Source organism: Cnephaeus nilssonii (assembly GCF_951640355.1).
Source record: "Cnephaeus nilssonii genome assembly, chromosome: 12".
NCBI lineage: Eukaryota > Metazoa > Chordata > Mammalia > Chiroptera > Vespertilionidae > Cnephaeus > Cnephaeus nilssonii.
Window position 1 is genome coordinate 54,038,922 of NC_137083.1, and position 19,578 is coordinate 54,058,499.

At 41.6% G+C, this 19,578-nt stretch overlaps 1 protein-coding gene across 3 annotated transcripts in view; it reads right to left on the reverse strand.

Annotated features, from left to right (window-relative positions):
- The window catches only part of UBN2 (ubinuclein 2), a 103,435-nt gene extending 85,478 nt beyond the window's left edge, over positions 1 to 17,957 (reverse strand). For 2 of the 3 annotated variants that reach the window (XM_079785790.1, XM_079785788.1), the window contains exons 1-2: positions 17,261 to 17,957; positions 11,499 to 11,591 (exon numbers count right to left, since the gene is read on the reverse strand). In XM_079785790.1, the coding sequence (XP_079641916.1) occupies positions 11,499 to 11,591; positions 17,261 to 17,731 (564 nt within the window). In that variant the 5' untranslated portion in view covers positions 17,732 to 17,957. The remainder of the gene's footprint in view (positions 1 to 11,498; positions 11,592 to 17,260) is intronic. The other variant, XM_079785789.1, reaches the window with a different exon arrangement.
- Between the last annotated feature and the right edge of the window lie 1,621 nt (positions 17,958 to 19,578).

Consider the following 19,578-nt stretch of genomic DNA (forward strand, 5'->3'; position numbering starts at 1 on the left):
CTTACAATTTAGAAGAAAATATCCCCTGGTCACAAGGCTTCCCTATTTGTCCCAGTCCTGTCACAACCTAATCTTTCTCCACCTCTGCTGATTTTCTTAACCTATCAACAAGAAATAGTAGAGATTTAAATCAGTGGGAAGAGAGCCAAGAGCTGATTTCACAGCACAGAAATAGTACACCCAGATTTCTATAATCACCACTTATGGATACAAGGCCTTCCCCCCAGATACCCTAAAACTGCTGATTCTCAATTGTTCCTAAGGGATTTAAGGAAGTTGAAGAGAGTTATTCAGCTCAAAGAGGCCAAGGAATTAAAAGGCAAGTCATGACAAGTGGTTATAATCAGTAACTGAAATAAAGAAACTATTATTTGCGTTGAGAATTCTTTCTTGTCCTTTTTAACACCCCCCTTCAGTTTGTTTTAAAATGTTATTATATTTTTATAGTGTATGTAATATCATACTGTTGTTGGTCTACAGAAACTAACACTGTTATTTGTGCTTTGTAAGTAGAATTTATTTTGCTGGTGGTGGTAAGAAGTTGGCCCAAACTGCTTTACCTAAAGCCCTTCCAAGTTGATCCTTAGTGAGCAGACACAACATAAGGCCAAAACAAACAGGAAAACCAGTCAAGGAAGTTCCCAAAAAAGTTGTAACCCCTTGCCCTGACCGGTTTGGCTCAGTGGATAGAATGGCGGCCTGCGGACTGAAGGGTCCCAGGTTCGATTCCAGTCAAGGGCATGTACCTTGGTTTCGGGCACATCTCCAGTAGGGGGTGTGCAAGGCAGCTGATCGATGTTTCTCTCTCATTGATGTTTCTAACACTTTATCCCTCTCCCTTCCTCTCTGTAAAAAAAATCAACAAAATATACTAAAAAAAAAAAAAAAAGTTGTAACCCCTCAGTAAATGTGAATGATCAACCAATAATGTGAGTAAACAACAGAATTCTTAAAACTCCCAGAAAGAGTGCATAAGTGCTTTATAACACCCACTTGTGTCAGTCCCATATAATTATTGATTTTTATTATTATAAAAATTTATAATTATTTTAAGTATAAAAATATATATCCTTGCCCTGGCCGGTTTGGTTCAGTGGATAAAGCATTGGCCTGAGGACTGAAGGGTCCCAGGTTCGATTCCGGTCAAGGGCATATACCTTTGTTGTGGGCACATCCACAGTGGGGGGTGTGCAGGAGGCGGCTGATCGATCTTTCTCTCTCATCGATGTTTCTAACTATCTATCCCTCTCCCTTCGTCTCTGTTAAAAAAATTCAATAAAAATATATTAATATCCTTTCCACTCAGTTGAGTGGTACTTACTATGAAGAAGTCACTCATCGGAAATTATATAGTTATTCTAAGATATTGCCATTCTTTAAAACCTCTCTGGCCTGGCTGGTGTGGTTCAGTGGTTGATGTCAAACTATAAACCAGGTCTCAGTTTGATTCCCAGTCAGGGCACATGCCCAGATTGCAGGCTCAATCCCCAGTAGGGGGCGTACAGGAGACAACTGACCAATGATTCTTCTTCATCATTCATGTTTCTCTCTCTCCCTTCCTCTCTGAAATCAATAAAAATATATTAAAAATAAATAAATATATTTTTAAAAAACAAACAACAAAAACCTCTCTGGACAAAGTCCATTATTTTTAAAAAATATATTTTTTATTGATTTCAGAAAAGAAGGGATAGTGAGAGTTAGAAACATCAATGATGAGAGAGAATCATTGATCGGCTGCCTCCTGCACGCCCCCTACTGGGGATTGAGCCCACAACCCGGGCATGTGTTGCCGAAACCGGTTTGGCTCAGTGGATAGAGCGTCGGTCTGCGGACTGGAAGGTCCCGGGTTCGATTCCGGTCAAGGGCATGTACATTGGTTGTGGGCACATCCCCAGTAGGGGGCGTGCAGGAGGCAGCTGGTTGATGTTTCTCTCTCATCGATGTTCCTAGCTCTCTATCCCTCTCCCTTCCTCTCTGTGAAAAACAAATAAAATATATTAAAAAAACAAAAAAAAACAAAACCCGGGCATGTGCCCTTCACCGGAACTGAACCTGGGACACTTCAGTCTGCAGGCTGACATTCTATTCAATGAGCTAAACCGGCTAGGGCTCGACAAAGTCAGTTTTAAAAAACAAAAGATATACACACACACTCGAGACTTTTTATGAATATACTAGTGAATTTGTGCACGGATTCGTGCAATAGAAATTAATTAGAAGGTGGCCAGCGGGGTGGGACTTGGCGAGACGGGTTAGACATGCCCTGGAGCCAACCTCCTGCGGTCCCTCCCAGACTGGCCACACCTGGGATGGTGCTGTGGCTCGAAAGGCATCTGTGGAGTGAGCGGGGTCCCTCTGGCAGGTGGGGTCCCTCAGCCTGACCTGCGGGAACTGGGCTGAAACCAGCTCTCTGACATCCCACGAAGGGTCCCAGAGTGCGAGAGGGCACTCTGCAAAGTTGCTGTCAGACAGCATGTGGAATGCAAATGCAAGTGTGCAGTAAACCAGATTCGGGCCGACAGTGCCCCAGTAACAACATAACCCATGGCCGCTGGTGGAATCGCACAGCCGCTTGAGGAATTGGGCTCCCTCCACTCTAGTTTTGGGATGCATCACCCGAGAACTGCCACTGCCAAGTCACTGTGTTGAGCATCTGCCCCCTGGTGGTCAGTGCGCGTCACAGTGACCAGTTGGACGGAGGGAGGGACACTTAGCATATTAGCCTTTTATATATATATAGATTTTGGTTTTTAGTAAAAACAATGTTACTTCAATTTGATCAACTTTTATTTAAAAGACTATTCAGAAACTACTTTCATACCATCAAATATATTCTTATCTTTCCTTAAAAATAAATATGAAGCTACTAGGCTCTGAGAGTCCAAAATCACATAGAATTAAGCATCAAAGTGGTATTCAAAGTCTACGCAGTATAGTAAGTAGATTTTAAAGTCATAATGTGATTTCATAAATACTAATAAATGCCTGGCAGAATACATATCTTCCTATTCAGAGAGTCATTCAGATTCAAATAGTCTTAACTCAACCCCTGCTAGACACCAAGTATTGTGCTACATACTTTCATTTAGATTGCTGAATTTATATCCAATTCTAGAATAGCATGACCTTTGAAGATGGCTGGGTAACAGAGGGAGGAAAAAAAACAGAAAAAGAAATCTTCCGAACATCTGCCCTAGGAGGCTTAGAAACAAATCTACACCCATCAAACTCAACCTCATTCCCTGTCAAGAATATACATGGCCTCAGAAAAAGCGAATTCACCCTAGAAACTATCTAAAAACTGAATTGGAAACTAGGATATTTAGCCTAAATATTTGGAGCCTTAAAACTGAGAATAAGGCCTGGCCAGTGTGGCTCAGTGGGGTTCTCTCTCATCATTGATGTTTCTATCTCTTTCCCTCTTCCTTCCTCTCTCTGAAATCAATAAAAATAAAAAATAAACATATATAAAACTATATATAAAAAAACAACAACAAACAGATAAAACAAAAAAACTGTCAACAAGGGGGCCTATTTAAACGGTATCCTGCTTCCCTTCTACAGTAACCAATACAAATTTGGAGCCCATCAAGATGTCAAAACTTGAACCTAGTTATTTAATAAGATTTATGTACAACAATCAATTTAGTAATCTCTAGGTCATAATACCCCTTCCCCGCCACCCCCAAAAATTTAGCAATCAATGCTGACTATGCACTGCCACATCACCTAAAGAGTAACACAACAGGAAATAGGACATAGGCAATGAATATCGGACAGACCAGGAAAAGAAAACCACAAACTATTCAATACTGAGTGCTCCTTTAACAAGTTTCTACTCCCTGTAATTTCTGTTATCACTGCTTTTCAACTACTTACTCAATCCTTCTACCCCAAGCAACTGCCACAAGAGAAAGGACACATCCTATCTAGGTTATCCTTCCCTTCTCCCTTAAGTGGTAGCCTACTCCACTTCATGCAATTCCTCTCCAGCACAAGCAACAGCTACATGTGAAATACCACAAAAAGCCCATCAACTTGCCACTCGGGTCTTTCTCCAACCACAGCATTCACTAACATCACCAATTATCTTTGCTCAAATCTGGAAACTCCCAATTGAATTTAACTTGCTCAGTTCTCTGAAACTTCTTACAAACACATTCTCCTCCACAAGGGAAATGGCATATCCTCCCACATACTAGGTGTACCAGTTAATAATGGCAGATTTTGTAATCAAAGAAAACACAATAATTTCAGGAGACACATCAAAAGTGTTTTATTCAAAGTAATGTCCATCGCTAGCTACACATTTCCCCCACCTTTCAGGTAATTTGTGGATACTGTCCCAATAGAACTTTTCTGGTTTTGAGGCAAACCATTCAGAGACCAAATTTTCTACTCCTTCGTATGTTTTGAAGTGCTGCTCAGAAAGTGTGTGTGCCATCGATCGGAACAAGTGGTAATCTGAAGGAGTAAGGTCTGGTGAATACAGTGGGTGGGTTAATACTTCCCAGCAAGATCTTTTAATGTGTCTTTAACTGGTTTTAAAGTGTGTGATGGTGCATTATCATGAAGCAAAATTACTTTGCCGTGTCTTCTGGAACATTCTGGTTGTTTCACAATCAAAGCGTGGTTCAAATTGATTCTTTGTTGTCGGTAACAATCAGTATTAACGGTTTCACCTGGTTTTAGAAGCTCATCATACACCACATCTTCCTGATCTCACCAAACGCAGAGCATTGTCTTCTTTCTGAAGCGATTTGGCCTTGTAGTTGATGTTGATGGTTGACCTGGATCAACCCATTATTTTGTGTGTTTGGGATTCTCAAAATAAATCCACTTTTCATCGCCAGTCACAATTTGATGCAAAAAAAGACTTTCGTGCGGTTGAAGCAACATTTTTACTGATGACTTATTGGTTTTCCATTTTCTTTCCTTCAGTTGATGTGGCACCCATTTTGCTTCCTTTAAAATCTTTCCCATTGCTTATAAACAATCAGAAATTGTTTGCTGAGCAACATTTAATCTTTCTGTGCAAGTTGTTTTTGAGTTTGACATGCATCTTCATCCAATAATGCTTATAATTGTTGGTCTTCAAACTTTTTTGGTTGACCTGGATGTTCTTTGTCTTTCACATCAAAATCATCACTTTTAAAGCGTTTAAACCAGCGTTCATAATTATCTTGTGATGGAGCATATTCACCATAAGCTTCCCGAAGTATATGATAACTTTTTCTTCAAAATAATGAATTAAAACTTCCTGCAAATGCTCTTTTTTTGGCACAAAATTCAACATTTTTAAGCGTAAAAATATCTATGATGTTAACACCTTCAGCAAATTTGACATATGAAGTTTTGAAGCTTGCTGTCAATACAACAAAATAGCATACGTATCAAATCACATATATATCAACATATGTGTAACTCCATCTATTGAAAAAAATCTGCATTATTAACTGGTACACCTAGTATACCACCAACCACTCTGCTCACAGAGGAGAAAAGGCAAAATGTAAAAGTAGATGGACTGGTGAGTTCAATATATTAGGAAAAAAATAGTAAAGCAAGTTCATCAACATCTGAAACCAGGCTTTGAGAACTGACCCACAGTTGTATTTTGTTTGGCCCAGTAGGTGTTCTAATTAGAAACCAACATTTAAAAGAAAGAGATGTTCTTTCAACATTAAAGTTAAAAAATATATATATAGCCCAACCAGCATGGCTCAGTGTTTGAGCATCGATCTTTGAACCAGGAGGTCATGGTTCCATTCCCAGTCAGGGCATATGCCTGGATTGCAGGCTAGATCCCCATTGTGGAGCGTGCAGAGGCAACCGATCAATTATTCTTTCTCATCATTGATGTTTCTCTCTCTTCCTCTCCCTTCCTCTCTGAAATCAATAAAAATATTTAAAAAATAAATAAGTAAATACATAAATAAGAAATGTTAAAGAGATTATCTTGGGGTAGTGAACACACGATACAATATACAGATGTATTATAGAATTACACCTGAAACATATATAACTTTTTTTTCCCCAATATATTTTATTGATGTTTTACAGAGAGGAAGAGAGAGGGATAGAGGTAGAAACATCGATGAGAGGGACACATTGACCAGCTGCCTCTTGCACACCCCCTACTGGGGATGTGCCCGCAACCAAGGTACATGCCCTTGACCGGAATCAAACCTGGGACCCTTGAGTCCGCAGGCCAATGCTCTATCCACTGAGCCAAACCGGTTTTGGCAACATATATAACTTTTAATAACAAACTAGTGACCTGGTGCATGAAATTTGTGCACATTAAAAGGAGATTAGAGGAAATAATTTAATATTGCTATTTGCCCTTTATAATAGAAGTGTCAGAGATGAAAGAAAATTAGTAAAATGTATATGAAAACCTTCCTCCTGTCAGAGTCTGGGGCACACCACGGGACCCAGAGTCAAGTCCCAGCCCACCCACATGCACCTCAAAATCGCGTGAGACCCAGACCTGGCCGGCACCCCCCCCCCCCCATTGGGCTAGATCCAGACCCAGCCAATCCCACCCTTGTCAAGCCCTGCCAAGCAGGGGGCGTAGCCTCAGGTCCCCTGGCCCGGCGCCAGGACAGGGTGCATGGCCTGAGGTCCCCCAGCCCAGATTGGGGTGGGGGGCGTGCCTTAAGGTCCTCCATCAAGCCCTGCCAGGTGGGGGACACGGCCTGAGATCCCGTCAAGCCCTGCTGGGTGGGGGGCATGGCCTGAGGTCTCCTGTCAAGCCCCACCAAGCGGGGGGTCGCAGCCTCAGGTCCCCCAGCCCAGCACCAGGAGGGGGGTGCAGCCTCAGGTCCCCCATCAAGCCCCACTGGGCAGGGGCGCGGCCTGAGTTCCCCCGACCCAACACTGGGGGTGCACCTTGAGATCCCCTGTCAAGCCCCGCCAGGAGGGGGGCGTGGCCTCAGGTCCCCTGTCAAGCCCCACGGGAGCGGGGGAGGGTGTTTTGCCTCAGGTCCCCGCTGATTGCTCGTTAAGGCTCCTTATGGGAACTTGGCCTCAGCTGTGGGTGCAGCCATCTTTGTGATGGAGTGATGGTCAATTAGCATATTCCCTCTTTATTAGATAGGCCGTCACCACAACAAATTCAGTAAAAACGTAATAAACAAATAAATAAATAAATGAGACATTAGAGGAACCTAAGCCCAAGTTCCTGCAGAGTAACAAAGGGATGGAGCTGAGTAACAGCTGGTCCTTTAGATAGGGCATGTGCTATCTACTATTTCGGACAATTGTCCACTTTTATTGTCCATCTGGCCTACTTCACTGATTGAACAGCAAAAATCGTGACGACATGTGAAATTTGCTATTCCTAAACTATAGGACAGTAAACCAAGTCAATAAAGATTTTTGTTGGCTGTTTAAGAGTGATCTTTTGTGAGCACCTACACTGACAAGTTATCTTCTCCCAGGTCACTTTTAGTGTGATTTTCTTAAAAGGTTCCAAATAATTTGTTGTGGTCTTTAAAAAGACCACAATAGTTAAGAAGAATCAGTTAAAAGTGACTGGAAGTCCATTTGGAATAGAATGCCTGAGCTAAAAGATCAAAATCAGTGGGTTATTCAATTAACAGAGGTTAAAATCCCATAGATGTTTATGTTAAAAAGCATTTATGACATGTACAAAATAAAAGAGTGATATGTTTACATGACTAAAAAGTATTTCACAGTTAGAAAGCACTCCCAATATTTCACATACTAATATTATTTTTTTGTTTGTTTGTTAATCCTCACCCAAGGATATTTTTCCATTGATTTTTAGAGAGTGTAAGGGAGAGGTAGAGACAGAGAAACACTGATATGAAAGAGACACATCAATTGGTTGCTTCTCGCACACGCTCCGACCAGGGCTGGGGATTGAGCTTGCAACCAAGGTACATGTCCTTGACTGGAATCAAACCCAGGACCCTGCAGTCCATAGGCCAATGCTCTATCCACTGAGCCAAACCGGCTAAGACTAATATTCTAATTTTTAATCTGATGTTGATAAAACCCTTGTGCTATTAGGTTGGCTAGGCAGATCTTATTGCCCCTCACAGATACCAAATTATAAAAAAGACAAGAGCCTTCACTAAGGTCACCCTAGTTAATATGGCAAAGATAGGCTCAGAATCCAGTGGCTCCTTCCATTACAATACACTGCCTCTACTGCCTCTCATCCACTACTATCCTACAAAGGGTAGAAAAGCTATTCAGGGATTACAGAGAAATGTAGTTAAACAGGAGACTGGAAGTATCTATTCAATGACTCTGCACCAAAGTCTACAAAATTCATTCTGATTTCAAGAACAGAACTGGCCCTTCACTTACTTTCAGATCCCCAAAGGAGAGTCATTCATTTCTATGGAACTGCTTGGCACTGCACTTGTATATCACACATATCTCGTCTTACCAATTATTGTGAAAGATTTTTCCAGGAGACGGCAACTGTTATGCTGCATTTTGCGTCTATTGTAAATGCTCAATGCTTCATTATTTCTACATAAAATTTAACAAATAACTCATCTTTCATTCCAAGACAAAGGCTAGAAACAGCCTTCATTAATTTTCAGATATAATGACAAAGACATCTAAATTGTAATATGAAGGAAACAAAAATAAGAAAAGATAGCTAGGGATACAAGTTTTGTGTTTATAAACCTTAAATAATTAAGCCCTCTTTTTTCTCGTCAGGTGAAAAAATAATTAGAAAAAGAAAATCTAACTTTGGAGGGTTAACATGATTTTACATATAATATATATATAAAAGATTTTTTTACTTAAAAATATAAATATACCTATAGACATCTGAATTTGCTACCGCTAAGCACCAATAAAATCTTTGTTTTAGCTTAATGATTTTCTGTTTTTTAATCCTCACCCAAGGATATATTTAGTGATTTTAGAAAAGAGGGAGCGAGAGAAACATCAATTGTACCTCCTCTATATGTCCTTTTAGGTTTATGCACATAAAGCCTTCATGAGACAGGGCATTTTATTTATTAATTTTGTTAATCCTCACTATTAAAAAAATTTTTTTTATTGCTTTCAGAGAAGAAGGGACAGGGAGAGATAGAGAAACATCAATGATGAGAGAATCATTGATCGGATGTGAGGCAAGGTATTTTAAATCTTTACTTAGAATGAAAATCAGCTCTAGCTGATTTGGTTCAGTAGCTAGAGCATCGGCCTGTGGACTGAAACGTCCCAGGATTGATTCTGGTCAAGGGCACATGCCCAGGTTGTGGGCTCAATACCCAGTAGGGAGCCTGCAGGAGGCAGCCAATCAATGATTCTCTCTCATTATTGATGTTTCTCTCTCTCTCCCCCCCACTTTCCTTCCTCTCTGAAATCAATAAAAATAAAAATAAAAAAAAGAATGAAAATCGGAGAGTAAGTAGGTAAAATAAAAATCTAAGAAAGAAATACAGTCCCTTAATTTGGATTAGAATCAGAGCAACATTTTATCCCTGCACAATGACAATGCTTGGATATACACCAGTCAGTGGAAACTTAATTTTACACATCAACTAATTTCAGAACACTTATTTTTCTGTCAAATACTATCCAAGGACTCCCCAGCAAGACTTAATGCCATGCTACTAATAATTTACTATACCACCATTTACAAGAGCAGATTTTTGGAAAACTAAATCATTTGGGGATTGGTTAAATAAATTGTGGTATGTCCATACAATGGATACCATGAAACCTTTAAAAAAGAGAGAAAAGGCTCTCTTTGTATGTTATATTTGTTTTTTGTTTGATTAAATATATTTTCATTGAGTTTTTGAGAGAGCGGGAGAAAGGAAGAGGGAGAGAGAGAGAGAGAGGAAACTTCGATGAGAGAGAAACATCAACATCAAATGGCTGCCTCCTATACATCCCCTGCTGGGGGATTGAGTCTGCAACCTAGGCATGTGCCCTGACAGGGAATCAAACCAGGACCTCCTGTTACATGGGTTGACCAATGAGCCATACTGGCCAGACTGTTATATTTGTTTTTAATCCTTGATTTTAAAAAAGACTAACGGTTTTAATGTTGCTTAGCTTCAGTTTGAAGTGCAACTTTCACTAATCCTATCTAATAAAAGAGTAATGTGCAAATTGACCATCACTCCAACACACAAGATGGCTGCCCCCATGTGGACACAAGATGGCCAGCAGGGGAGGGCAGTTGGGAGGGACCTCCCTGCAAGGGAGGGCAGTTGGGGGTGACCAGGCTGGCAGAGGAGGGAAGTTGGGGGCGACTGGGCCTGCAGGGAAGGGCAGTTGGGCGGGACCCAGGCCTGCAGGGGAGGGCAGTTAGGGGCAAACAGGCTGGCAGGGGAGTGGTTAGGGGGTAATCAGGCTGGCAGGCAGAAGCGGTTAGGAGCAATCAGGAAGGCAGTCAAGTGAGCAGTTGGGAGCCAGCAGTCCTGGATTGTGAGAGGGATGTCCGACTGCCCGTTTAGGCCCGATCCCAATAGGATCGGGCCTAAACGGGCAGTCGGACATCCCTCGAGGGGTCCCAGATTGGAGAGGGTGCAGGCTGGGCTGAGGGACACACACCCCCATGCACGAATTTCGTGCACTCGACCTCTAGTAACTGCAATAAAAAGCTTTGCTATGAAAAAGAAACAGTCTATTGTGGCATAGAATATTAAAAGTACATGAACTTTGCCGAAACGGGTTTGGCTCAGTGGATAGAGCGTTGGCCTGCAGACTCAAGGGTCCCAGGTTCGATTCCAGTCAAGGGCATGTACCTTGGTTGCGGGCACATCCCCAGTAGGGGGTGTGCAAGAGGCAGCTGATCGATGTTTCTCTCTCATCGATGTTTCTAACTCTCTATCCCTCTCTCTTCCACTCTGTAAAAAATCAATAAAATATATTAAAAAAAAAAAAGTACATGAACTTTTAAGGTAAACAAAACACTTTCAAAGAAATGTCATGCTGCTTCTAATTCTGATCTCAGGATCAGAAGTACACACATTTATTCTCTTAACCCCTGAAGAGGCAGGAGGGTTGAGAACTACTACACCAAGGACATCAAAGTATCATTCTCAATTGCAGTAGAAAGGGCAAAGGATTCAAGTTAGACAGACCTTGATATGCAGCCTAGTTCTTGCCAGTGGGGGACCTTAGATCAGTTCCTTAACCTTGAGCTCAGAGCCTCAGAGCCTCTTGAGCTCAGAGCCTCAGTTTCTTCATCTATAAAATGTGGTCAATCCACTTACCTTGTAGTTTTGTTATAAGGATTGGAGTTAATATATGCTAAGCAAACTGCCTGACTCTAGAAGGAATAAAATAATGATGGCTAATATTATAGCCATCACAAGCCTATTAGAATGTCTATTTGACTATCTATAACCATTTATTTGGATTCAATTTTTGAAAACAAGATAAGGTAGGCAATGGGTATTATATGCTCTCCCAATCAATCACAGAAAGAAAATCAGCCAATAGGATATAATTACCTAGGTGAAACACTTTATTATACTCACATATTTCATTTCAAACTTCTTAGCCAACATTTCCACTTCTTGCCTCTCTTTATGCTCATCATTAAATGGGTCTTCTGAGTGAATGGGCTTCTTCTGATTCAATGTGAGTGGGAAAAGAAATAAAAGTATTAGTATTAATTCAATCAGAGTTCAATATATCCTTAAATTTAACAATGAGAATCATTTTTTCCAAATATTAACAAATATTAAGTTAGAAGCATTAAAAATAACTAGAAAGAAATGTTGGTTTGTAATAAAAATATTTACAGTTTTAACTGATTTTTATACATTCTAAATTTTTTTTTTTTTTGGTGGATAAGAACTTAACAATGCAAACTGTCTCTACTGTAAAATGATTGTATGGTAACCCCATTCAAAAGAAGGCAAAAGCATGGATGGAACTGGAGAGCATTATGCTAAGCGAAATAAGCCAGTCAGAGAAAGATAAATATCATAATGATCTCACTCATTTGTGAAATATAATGAACAACATAAACTCATGAACAAAAACAGATCCAGAGAGAAAGAAGCATCGATCAGACCGTCAAACATCAGAGGGAAGGGCGGGGGTAAGGGGGAAAGATCAACCAAAGGACTTGTATGCATGCATATAAGCCTAACCAATGGACACAGACACCAGGGGGATGAGGGCATGGGGGGGGGGGGTTGGGGGAGCAATAAGAACACATATGCAATACCTTAATCAATAAAGAAAAAAAAATTTTTTTTTAAAGAAGGCAAAAATAAAAACCCCACTTATAACTGTAGTTTGAGATCTTCCCAACAAAGATTAACTGCTTTGGTCAGGAAATGCTTCTAAAGGAATCTCTAGGTTATTAATTTAGAGTCAGCATTTAATCATCTGCCCTGTGTTATCACTAGGTTATCTATAGCTGCTTTGGCTTTCTGCTGAGGCCCAGAACCAACCTCTACATCACCTACATCCTGTCAATGGCTATCCATTCAGGGAATAAATTTCACTTTTAAACAAAGCTAGAAAGTGAAATAACTGCAAACAGAAAACATTACATAGTTTACTTCTAGCAGGGGAGAGTGAAATTTTATTATAATATGTGTTAATCACACACAGCTAGGATCCCACATTTTCCATTTTTACCAAAACAAAGTATAAACAAACAAAACAAACAATAAAATAAATCATATCTTTTACTCAAGTTTACTATTTTAACAGAAACATTTCATACATATGGCTTTTCAATATACAAAAAAAGCCAAAACAAAGAGCTACAAGACAATTGACTAGAAAGTTAATTTTTTTTAAAAAAAGGGAGGCTACATGTTTTTACTGAAGTATCATCTTCAAGTAATTAATAATGAAAGTATGTGAAAATTTGAAATACTGGATACAGATTTGATTAACCCTGAAGAGCAAGGGGAAAAATGCACAAAGGACAAATATTTGCACACTGTGAAATTGAGACACTTCATTCTGGATACAAAGTCTGAGATATAATCAGTCTAAAAAATATGACAGAAAAAAATGGACAGGATGAATACAAAACAACTCATCATACTTAGGGCATTTAGAATAAAGGGATAATCCTTAAAGTTTAAAGGAAATAATTTTAGAATCAATTTTTTAATTATAATAACTAATAAATTACAGAATCCTTTATCCCAATAAGAGTTACCAATGGAAAATATAAACATGATCTGAAAGGAAATAACCTAGCCGGAACTGATTGATAATAAAATAAGAAATACTAGGCATGTTTAGGGTACGACCTTATGTTGAGACTAAAGTTAAGGACATTAAGGACAGTGAGCAATCACCATGCCTTGCCATTATAAACTGTTCCTTCATGTCACTGTGAAGTTCAAATATTAGGTCTTACTACTGGTCTGACTCGTTTTACATGTGCAAACAAACACATGGTTTTGTTTTGTTTTTTGAAGAACACCTTATATGACATTCTAAAATATTTCATGTAGACTTTATATAGGCATCAATAGTAAATCTAGTATTTACTCAACAATCTACAAATATAACTTTACAAAAACGGACTCACTGTTCTTTCACAGTTAAGAAATAACGCCCTACCTATAACCAAGGCTCTAAGTAAGTTGTATGATTTTTCAGGTGAAAAACATCTGAAAATTAGTAAATAGCAAAATTACCAACTGCCACCAGGCAAAATTGAGACAATAATTTTGTTCTTTGACCTTGACTCAAAACCATTTTCAGGAGATCTTTCGTATATGTTATCCAAAATATGCAATATAAAAAGCAGTGGGCCCTGGCCTGTGTGGCTACGTTGATTGAGCACCGTCCCTTGCACAGAGAGGTCACCATCAATTTCTGGTCAGGGCACATGCCAAGTTTCAGGTTTGATTCCCAGTATGCAGGAAGCAGCCAATGGATGTTTCTTTCTATCATTAATGTTTCTCTCTCTCTCCCTTCCTCTATCTCTAAAATCAATTTTAAAAAATTCTAAATTAAAAAATAAACACAATTTTTTTCAAAAGGCAATGGAATACTATAGAATTCTATAACTGTATAATCACGTTAACATGATTATCTTTATTTTTCCTTTTATAGTAAATGTTCAATTAATCATTCTGGATACACAAAAAAAGCCAAAAGAAGCCCAGCCAGTGTGGCTCAATGGCTGAGCATAGACCTATGAACCAGGAGGTCATTGCCTAGATTCCCTTCCCAGTCAGGGCACATGCCAGGGTTGCAGGCTTGATTGCGGGCTTAATCCCCAGTGGGAGGAGTGGAGCGTAGGGGGTAGCCACTCCATTATTCTCTCTTATCATTGGTGTTTCTATCCCTCTCTCCCTCTCCCTTCCTCTCTAGAATCAATAAAATTAAAAAAAAAAAAAAAAAGCCAAAACAAATTCATGTTCTGATTGTTTTTCTGGTTTACTAAGAGTCAAAAAAAATTTTTTTTTAATATATTTTATTGCTTTTTTACAGAGAGAAAGGGAGAGGGATAGAGAGCTAGAAACATCGACGAGAGAGAAACATCAATCAGCTGCCTCCTGCACACCCCCCACTGGGGATGTGCCCGAAACCAAGGTACATGCCCTTGACTGGAATCGAACCTGGGACCTTTCAGTCCAGAGGCCGACGCTCTATCCACTGAGCCCAACCGGTTAGGGCAAGAGTCAAAAAAATTTTTTTTGTAGCAATTACTACCAAAATGTATTCCTAAATTCTACTATTTAGCCAGAAATGGTGAACAAGATGATTGCAGTGCCTCAGTCATCATCCTGAACCACTTACTGAGGACTTAATACTCTACAGAAGTAACAAAGGTTAAGGGTTTAGCTAATCTGTGTCCTGACAACCTGGAAGGATATTTTGATTTTCATATTTTGCCAACATTTGCTCATTTAATTTCGCTTTTCCTCATTAATAAAAAATATAGAGTATAAAAAAATTCTATACTGCATTCAGGTAATTAGGTTTTATTGTTCATTTTGTATTTATGAAGGGGGATGATTTAAATGCACCTCAATATAGATGGTTTTCACAGGTAACACATTTTTTATACCCATACCTGTCAACTTAAGGATTTGAAGCTAAAATTTTCTTATTCAATGATAGATGGCTATTTCAAAATTTTAGAATCTTTTTCTCTTAATTTTTATAAGATCTCTCTTCCTCCCCTTTCCACTCTTACTCTGGTATATGGTATGTTGTTCAATTACAATAACTCAAAATTAAAGCTATTTAGAAAATATTACAACATCCCTAAAAATAATTGGATTTCCCCTAAAGAGAAGAAAAACCAAAATTGGGAATTATCACTTTCCAATTATAATGTCCACACTTTGCTTTTTAATGGTCTCTCTTCCTAGGATTTCCTTTCATGGGTCTAGGACAACTTTATTTTAGAAAAGTATTTTCTATAATTATGTAATGAATATGTTCTTTGGAAGCAATCATAGGAAAATATGACAAATCTTTGTTGCAAAGATGCATTAGCGTCCTCCTTTGTAAAATGGAGATAATGGTTCCTACCTCATGAAGTTCTGCTGCACGAAACTAAATAAACCATGCACCATACTTAGAACTGTGCCTAGTACACTGTAAGAACTAAGTAAATGTTAGATATTCTTACGTATTTTCACTCAAAAAGGATGCTTTTCATCTGCAATTTATAACAGATTAAGAAGTAAAACTGCAACCTACTTAGATTACAAGATGAAATACAATTTATTTGAAAAAATGCAGCAATCCTTTATCTTAAAAAATGTTTTGGGGAAAAAATGACAACATTTATAATTAACAGGGACACTAAAATGAGCTTAACGGGTAAAATGTTATGAGGAAGTGACCAAAATGATCTCTACCCTTAATTAATTTTGTTTGAAAACATTTAGTAATGACCAAACAACATTTGTAAATAATGATCAAAAGATTAGTTGGCCATAAAATAAAGAAAATCTAGTGACACTATTTAAGATGATATTTTTAAACTAAGAAGTCATTCATTTCAACTATGAAGATAGTTGAGGATTGCCCGGCCCGCATGGCTCAGTGGATGAGTGTTGACCTGTGAACCGTTTGATTCCCAGTCAGGGCACGTGCCCAGGTTGCTGGCTGATCCCCGGTGTGCAGGAGGCAGCCAATCAATGATTCTCTCTCATCATTGATGTTTCTATCTCTCTCTCCCTCTCTAAAATCAATAAACATATATTTTTTTAAAAGATAGTTGAGGATAAAAACAAAACAAGTGACTTCTGGAGTCCACTAGACCTGTGCTAAAGCAAAACCTAATAAAGAACATAATTTCTAAACAAGAGGAAACTATTCTCTTATTACTGTTACTCTATCATTTCCCCTTTTAGTTTACTTCTGAAAATCACAAACGCATGACAAAAATTACAATTACCAACGAACCTCTCTTCTATCTCCATTGTTTACCAGTTCTATCAAAGGCACAGCTATATATTATCAATAAATTTTTTCAAAATTCAAAGCTAACATTTTTTCATCCTTCTCCAAAAAGTACAATGGCCAAGTGCAATGCCCGCCAACTCAAACTTATTAACTAATGATATGCATTCAAATAAGAAAGTGTAGTAGGTGCCAAATAAAACAGGAGTCACCTTCCCCTTCAATTACACTACGAAACCCCGAAGAAAAATATAAAAACGTTTACCAATACTAACACAGAGAGAAAAACAACACTTCTTCATTTTTAAAGTGGAATGCTCAGTCTGAAAATGTTTAGGTTAATGTTAAGTCCCCTTCCATTAAGAAACATCCTGCACGCTCACAAGTGCCTCTCAGCAGCCACGGCGCCAAGCACAACAGAGAAGAAGACGAGGGTAATACCGGAGGGGTTACTCAATTTTCCTGCTTGATGGGGAGGAGGGGCGTGTCCCCCCAAAGGTTTTCGCTTCCTTTCCACGGGAAAGGGCAGCTGGAGCTGTACACGGAAAACCCACCCACACAACTTGCAGGGCCCTCAGAATTTGTGTGGGAAGCAAAAAGAAAGGAGGAAAATCTGTTTCGAAAGGTGCGGAGGAAAACCGGCTCGGAGCGGCTTTCCGGCTCGCGACGGGGGTCGGTGGAGCCGCGGGGAGCCTAGGCTCGCCCCGGGAGGCAGAGGAAAGCAGCGCCAACCATTGGTCCACCCGCTCAGCCCCTGCCCCCGCCACCAGCCCACCCTCCAGGGCGACCCGAGACGCGCAGGGCGGGCGTCAGAAAGTGCAAACCACTGGGGAAAGGCGGCCGGGTCCTGAGGCTCCCGGGGTCTCGGGGATGAGGGAGGAACCTTCTGTACCCGTTGTTCTCCGCACAAGAGTAGCTCCGGGTAACTGAACTCGACGCAGCTCTCGTCGGTGGGATCCTTGAGCACCAGCTCCAGGCGCACCGTCTCCCTCGGCGGCCTCCGCTGCGGCTCCGGCCGGGACGCCGACTCCCGCGGCGGGGGCGGCTGCAAGTGAAGCTGCGGGAGCGGCGGCGGCGGCGGCTCGGGCCGCGGGGGCTCGCGCTGCAGCGACATGGGCGGCTCGGGGCGGCTGCTCTCGCGCTGGGGGAGCGGCTTCTCCCGCGGCGGGGGCTGCGCGTCCGACCGAGGGGCAGCCTCCCGCGGGACCGGCTGCTCCGCCCGGACCGGCTCGTGGTGCGGCTGCGGCTCCAGCCGGGGGGGCTCGCGAGGGTACTCGGGCTCGCGTTCGGCCCCCGGGTACTCGGCCTCGCGCCGCCTCACCGGTGACAGGCTAATAAACGCTACTCTGCGCGGCTCCGCCATCCCTACTGTTCTGGCCCTCTGCCCTCGCTCGCGCCGGCGCTCAGGTCTGTGCCGAGTTGTTTGCCTGTCCGCCCTTTCTCTTGCTCTCCGTCGTTTCTCTTCCCTCCACCACCCTCAGCCGCTTCCGCCGACGCCACCGTGAGTGCGGACCGTGCCCCCTTCCCCGCCACTATGTCCTGATGGGCTCCACCGCCATCGCCAGGGTCGCCGCAGCCGCCATGTTGGATCCCCCACATAAATAGAAGCAGGCCGCGAGCGGGCGCATGCGCAGTCGGGAGACGCTCCCGTCCACCTTCGTGGCTGTGGCTCAGTTTTCCTCCCAACAGTCTGGGAGTCCAGACAGGTCAGCGGAAGTGACGTCTATCAAGGCCGGTTTCCTTGGAAACGGAGACGCTGTCTGCGCCCTTCCTAAAAGGGAGGGGTCCGGGGGGTTCCCGAGAAGCTTCCTATTCGCATCCGGAAACCCGAGGCGCTAGCCTAGGGCGAGCGTCTGGATGTGCTTGGGACCGACCTGGTCATGGCGCTGCGTCTCATCGGGCACGTGCCACCCGCTCTCGGCTCTAGAGTTGGGTTGTCAGGTGGTTGGTTATTCCAGGCGGATTCGGGGAAAGGGTAGAGGGATGCGAGGACCAGCCGATGTACCTGCCCGCCCAGCGCTCCCGCAGCCCCAGTTTATCGAGGGGAAGAAAGGAAATGGCTAACTCCAGCCGGACTCGCCCGGCGGCTTCCCTCCGCTGAGCGCAACACTGACTCCCGCAGGCCGCCCTTCCCTAGACCGGCAGTTTCCTAGCTTGGCCGGGGGAGGCGGGGAGAGAGGGGGATTGTGTGTGGCAGAGTCGAAAATACTCAAAAACGTCTTGCAGTTGGGAAATGGAACAAGCAAGTGAACAGCTCTGGGGTCTTTCATAAAGACTAAAGTGTTGCTATTAATCGCAAAGTGCTTCAGAGGGTTTGGTGGTATTTTAGGGGACGTACTCTCTGAAAGGAGGTGCTGAAGGATCCACTTCAGGGTGGGGGAGAAACCTGGATTGGGCACGCCTTGCAGGCACTCCCAGATAAACTAATTAGATTACATATTAAATGGATGACGATTACTGTCAGTTTTCAACCATTAAGTAGGAAGTAAGTTTCAGGGCTCGCCCTGCACATCCTGAAGGAAATCCTGTTAATTCCATTAACCGGATAAGAACAATGCCACCCACTGACGATGCTCTGAGTCGTGTGACGTCACAGACGAATTCTGAGTAGTTACTTTTTTTTGCTCTCCTAGTACGTTCCCTGAAGCTGATTCCAGAGGTCCCTTCCAGCTCTAAAATGCTGCCATTTCCCCCTCGGCACTCTGTTTTACCTCCAGTATCCTCTTTCCCTTTGCTCCTCTTCTGATTCTGCGTTAGAGTCGCATTTTTGTCACCTTTCTGTCTTCAGTCTTTTCCTCCAGTCTTGCAATGGAGTGATATTACTACTTCTAAAACACTTTTATAGTATTATATCACTCTTTGTCCTAGCTGCAACTTATCTGCAAAGTAAGATGGTTTGCCCTCTGGAGTTAAAAGTTAGGAAAAACTTAATTGGCAATGTCAGAGACAAACAGAATCAACATTAATAGATAGTAAGGAATACAGTTCATGACTTCTTATGCTTATCTTCTCTGAGGAAGGCATATTTAAGACAGAATGTCTTGAGAAGATGATAAAGGAGCGTACCACATAGAAAGAAATGCAAAGGTAAGGTCTACAGAGGGAGTGACCTTGAAGGATTGGAAGAAAGGTCAGAATGGCTGGAGCACAGCGAACAAATAGGGGAGAGATAAAGGAGATAAATCCCAGCAAGAGGTAGGGGCCAGGTCT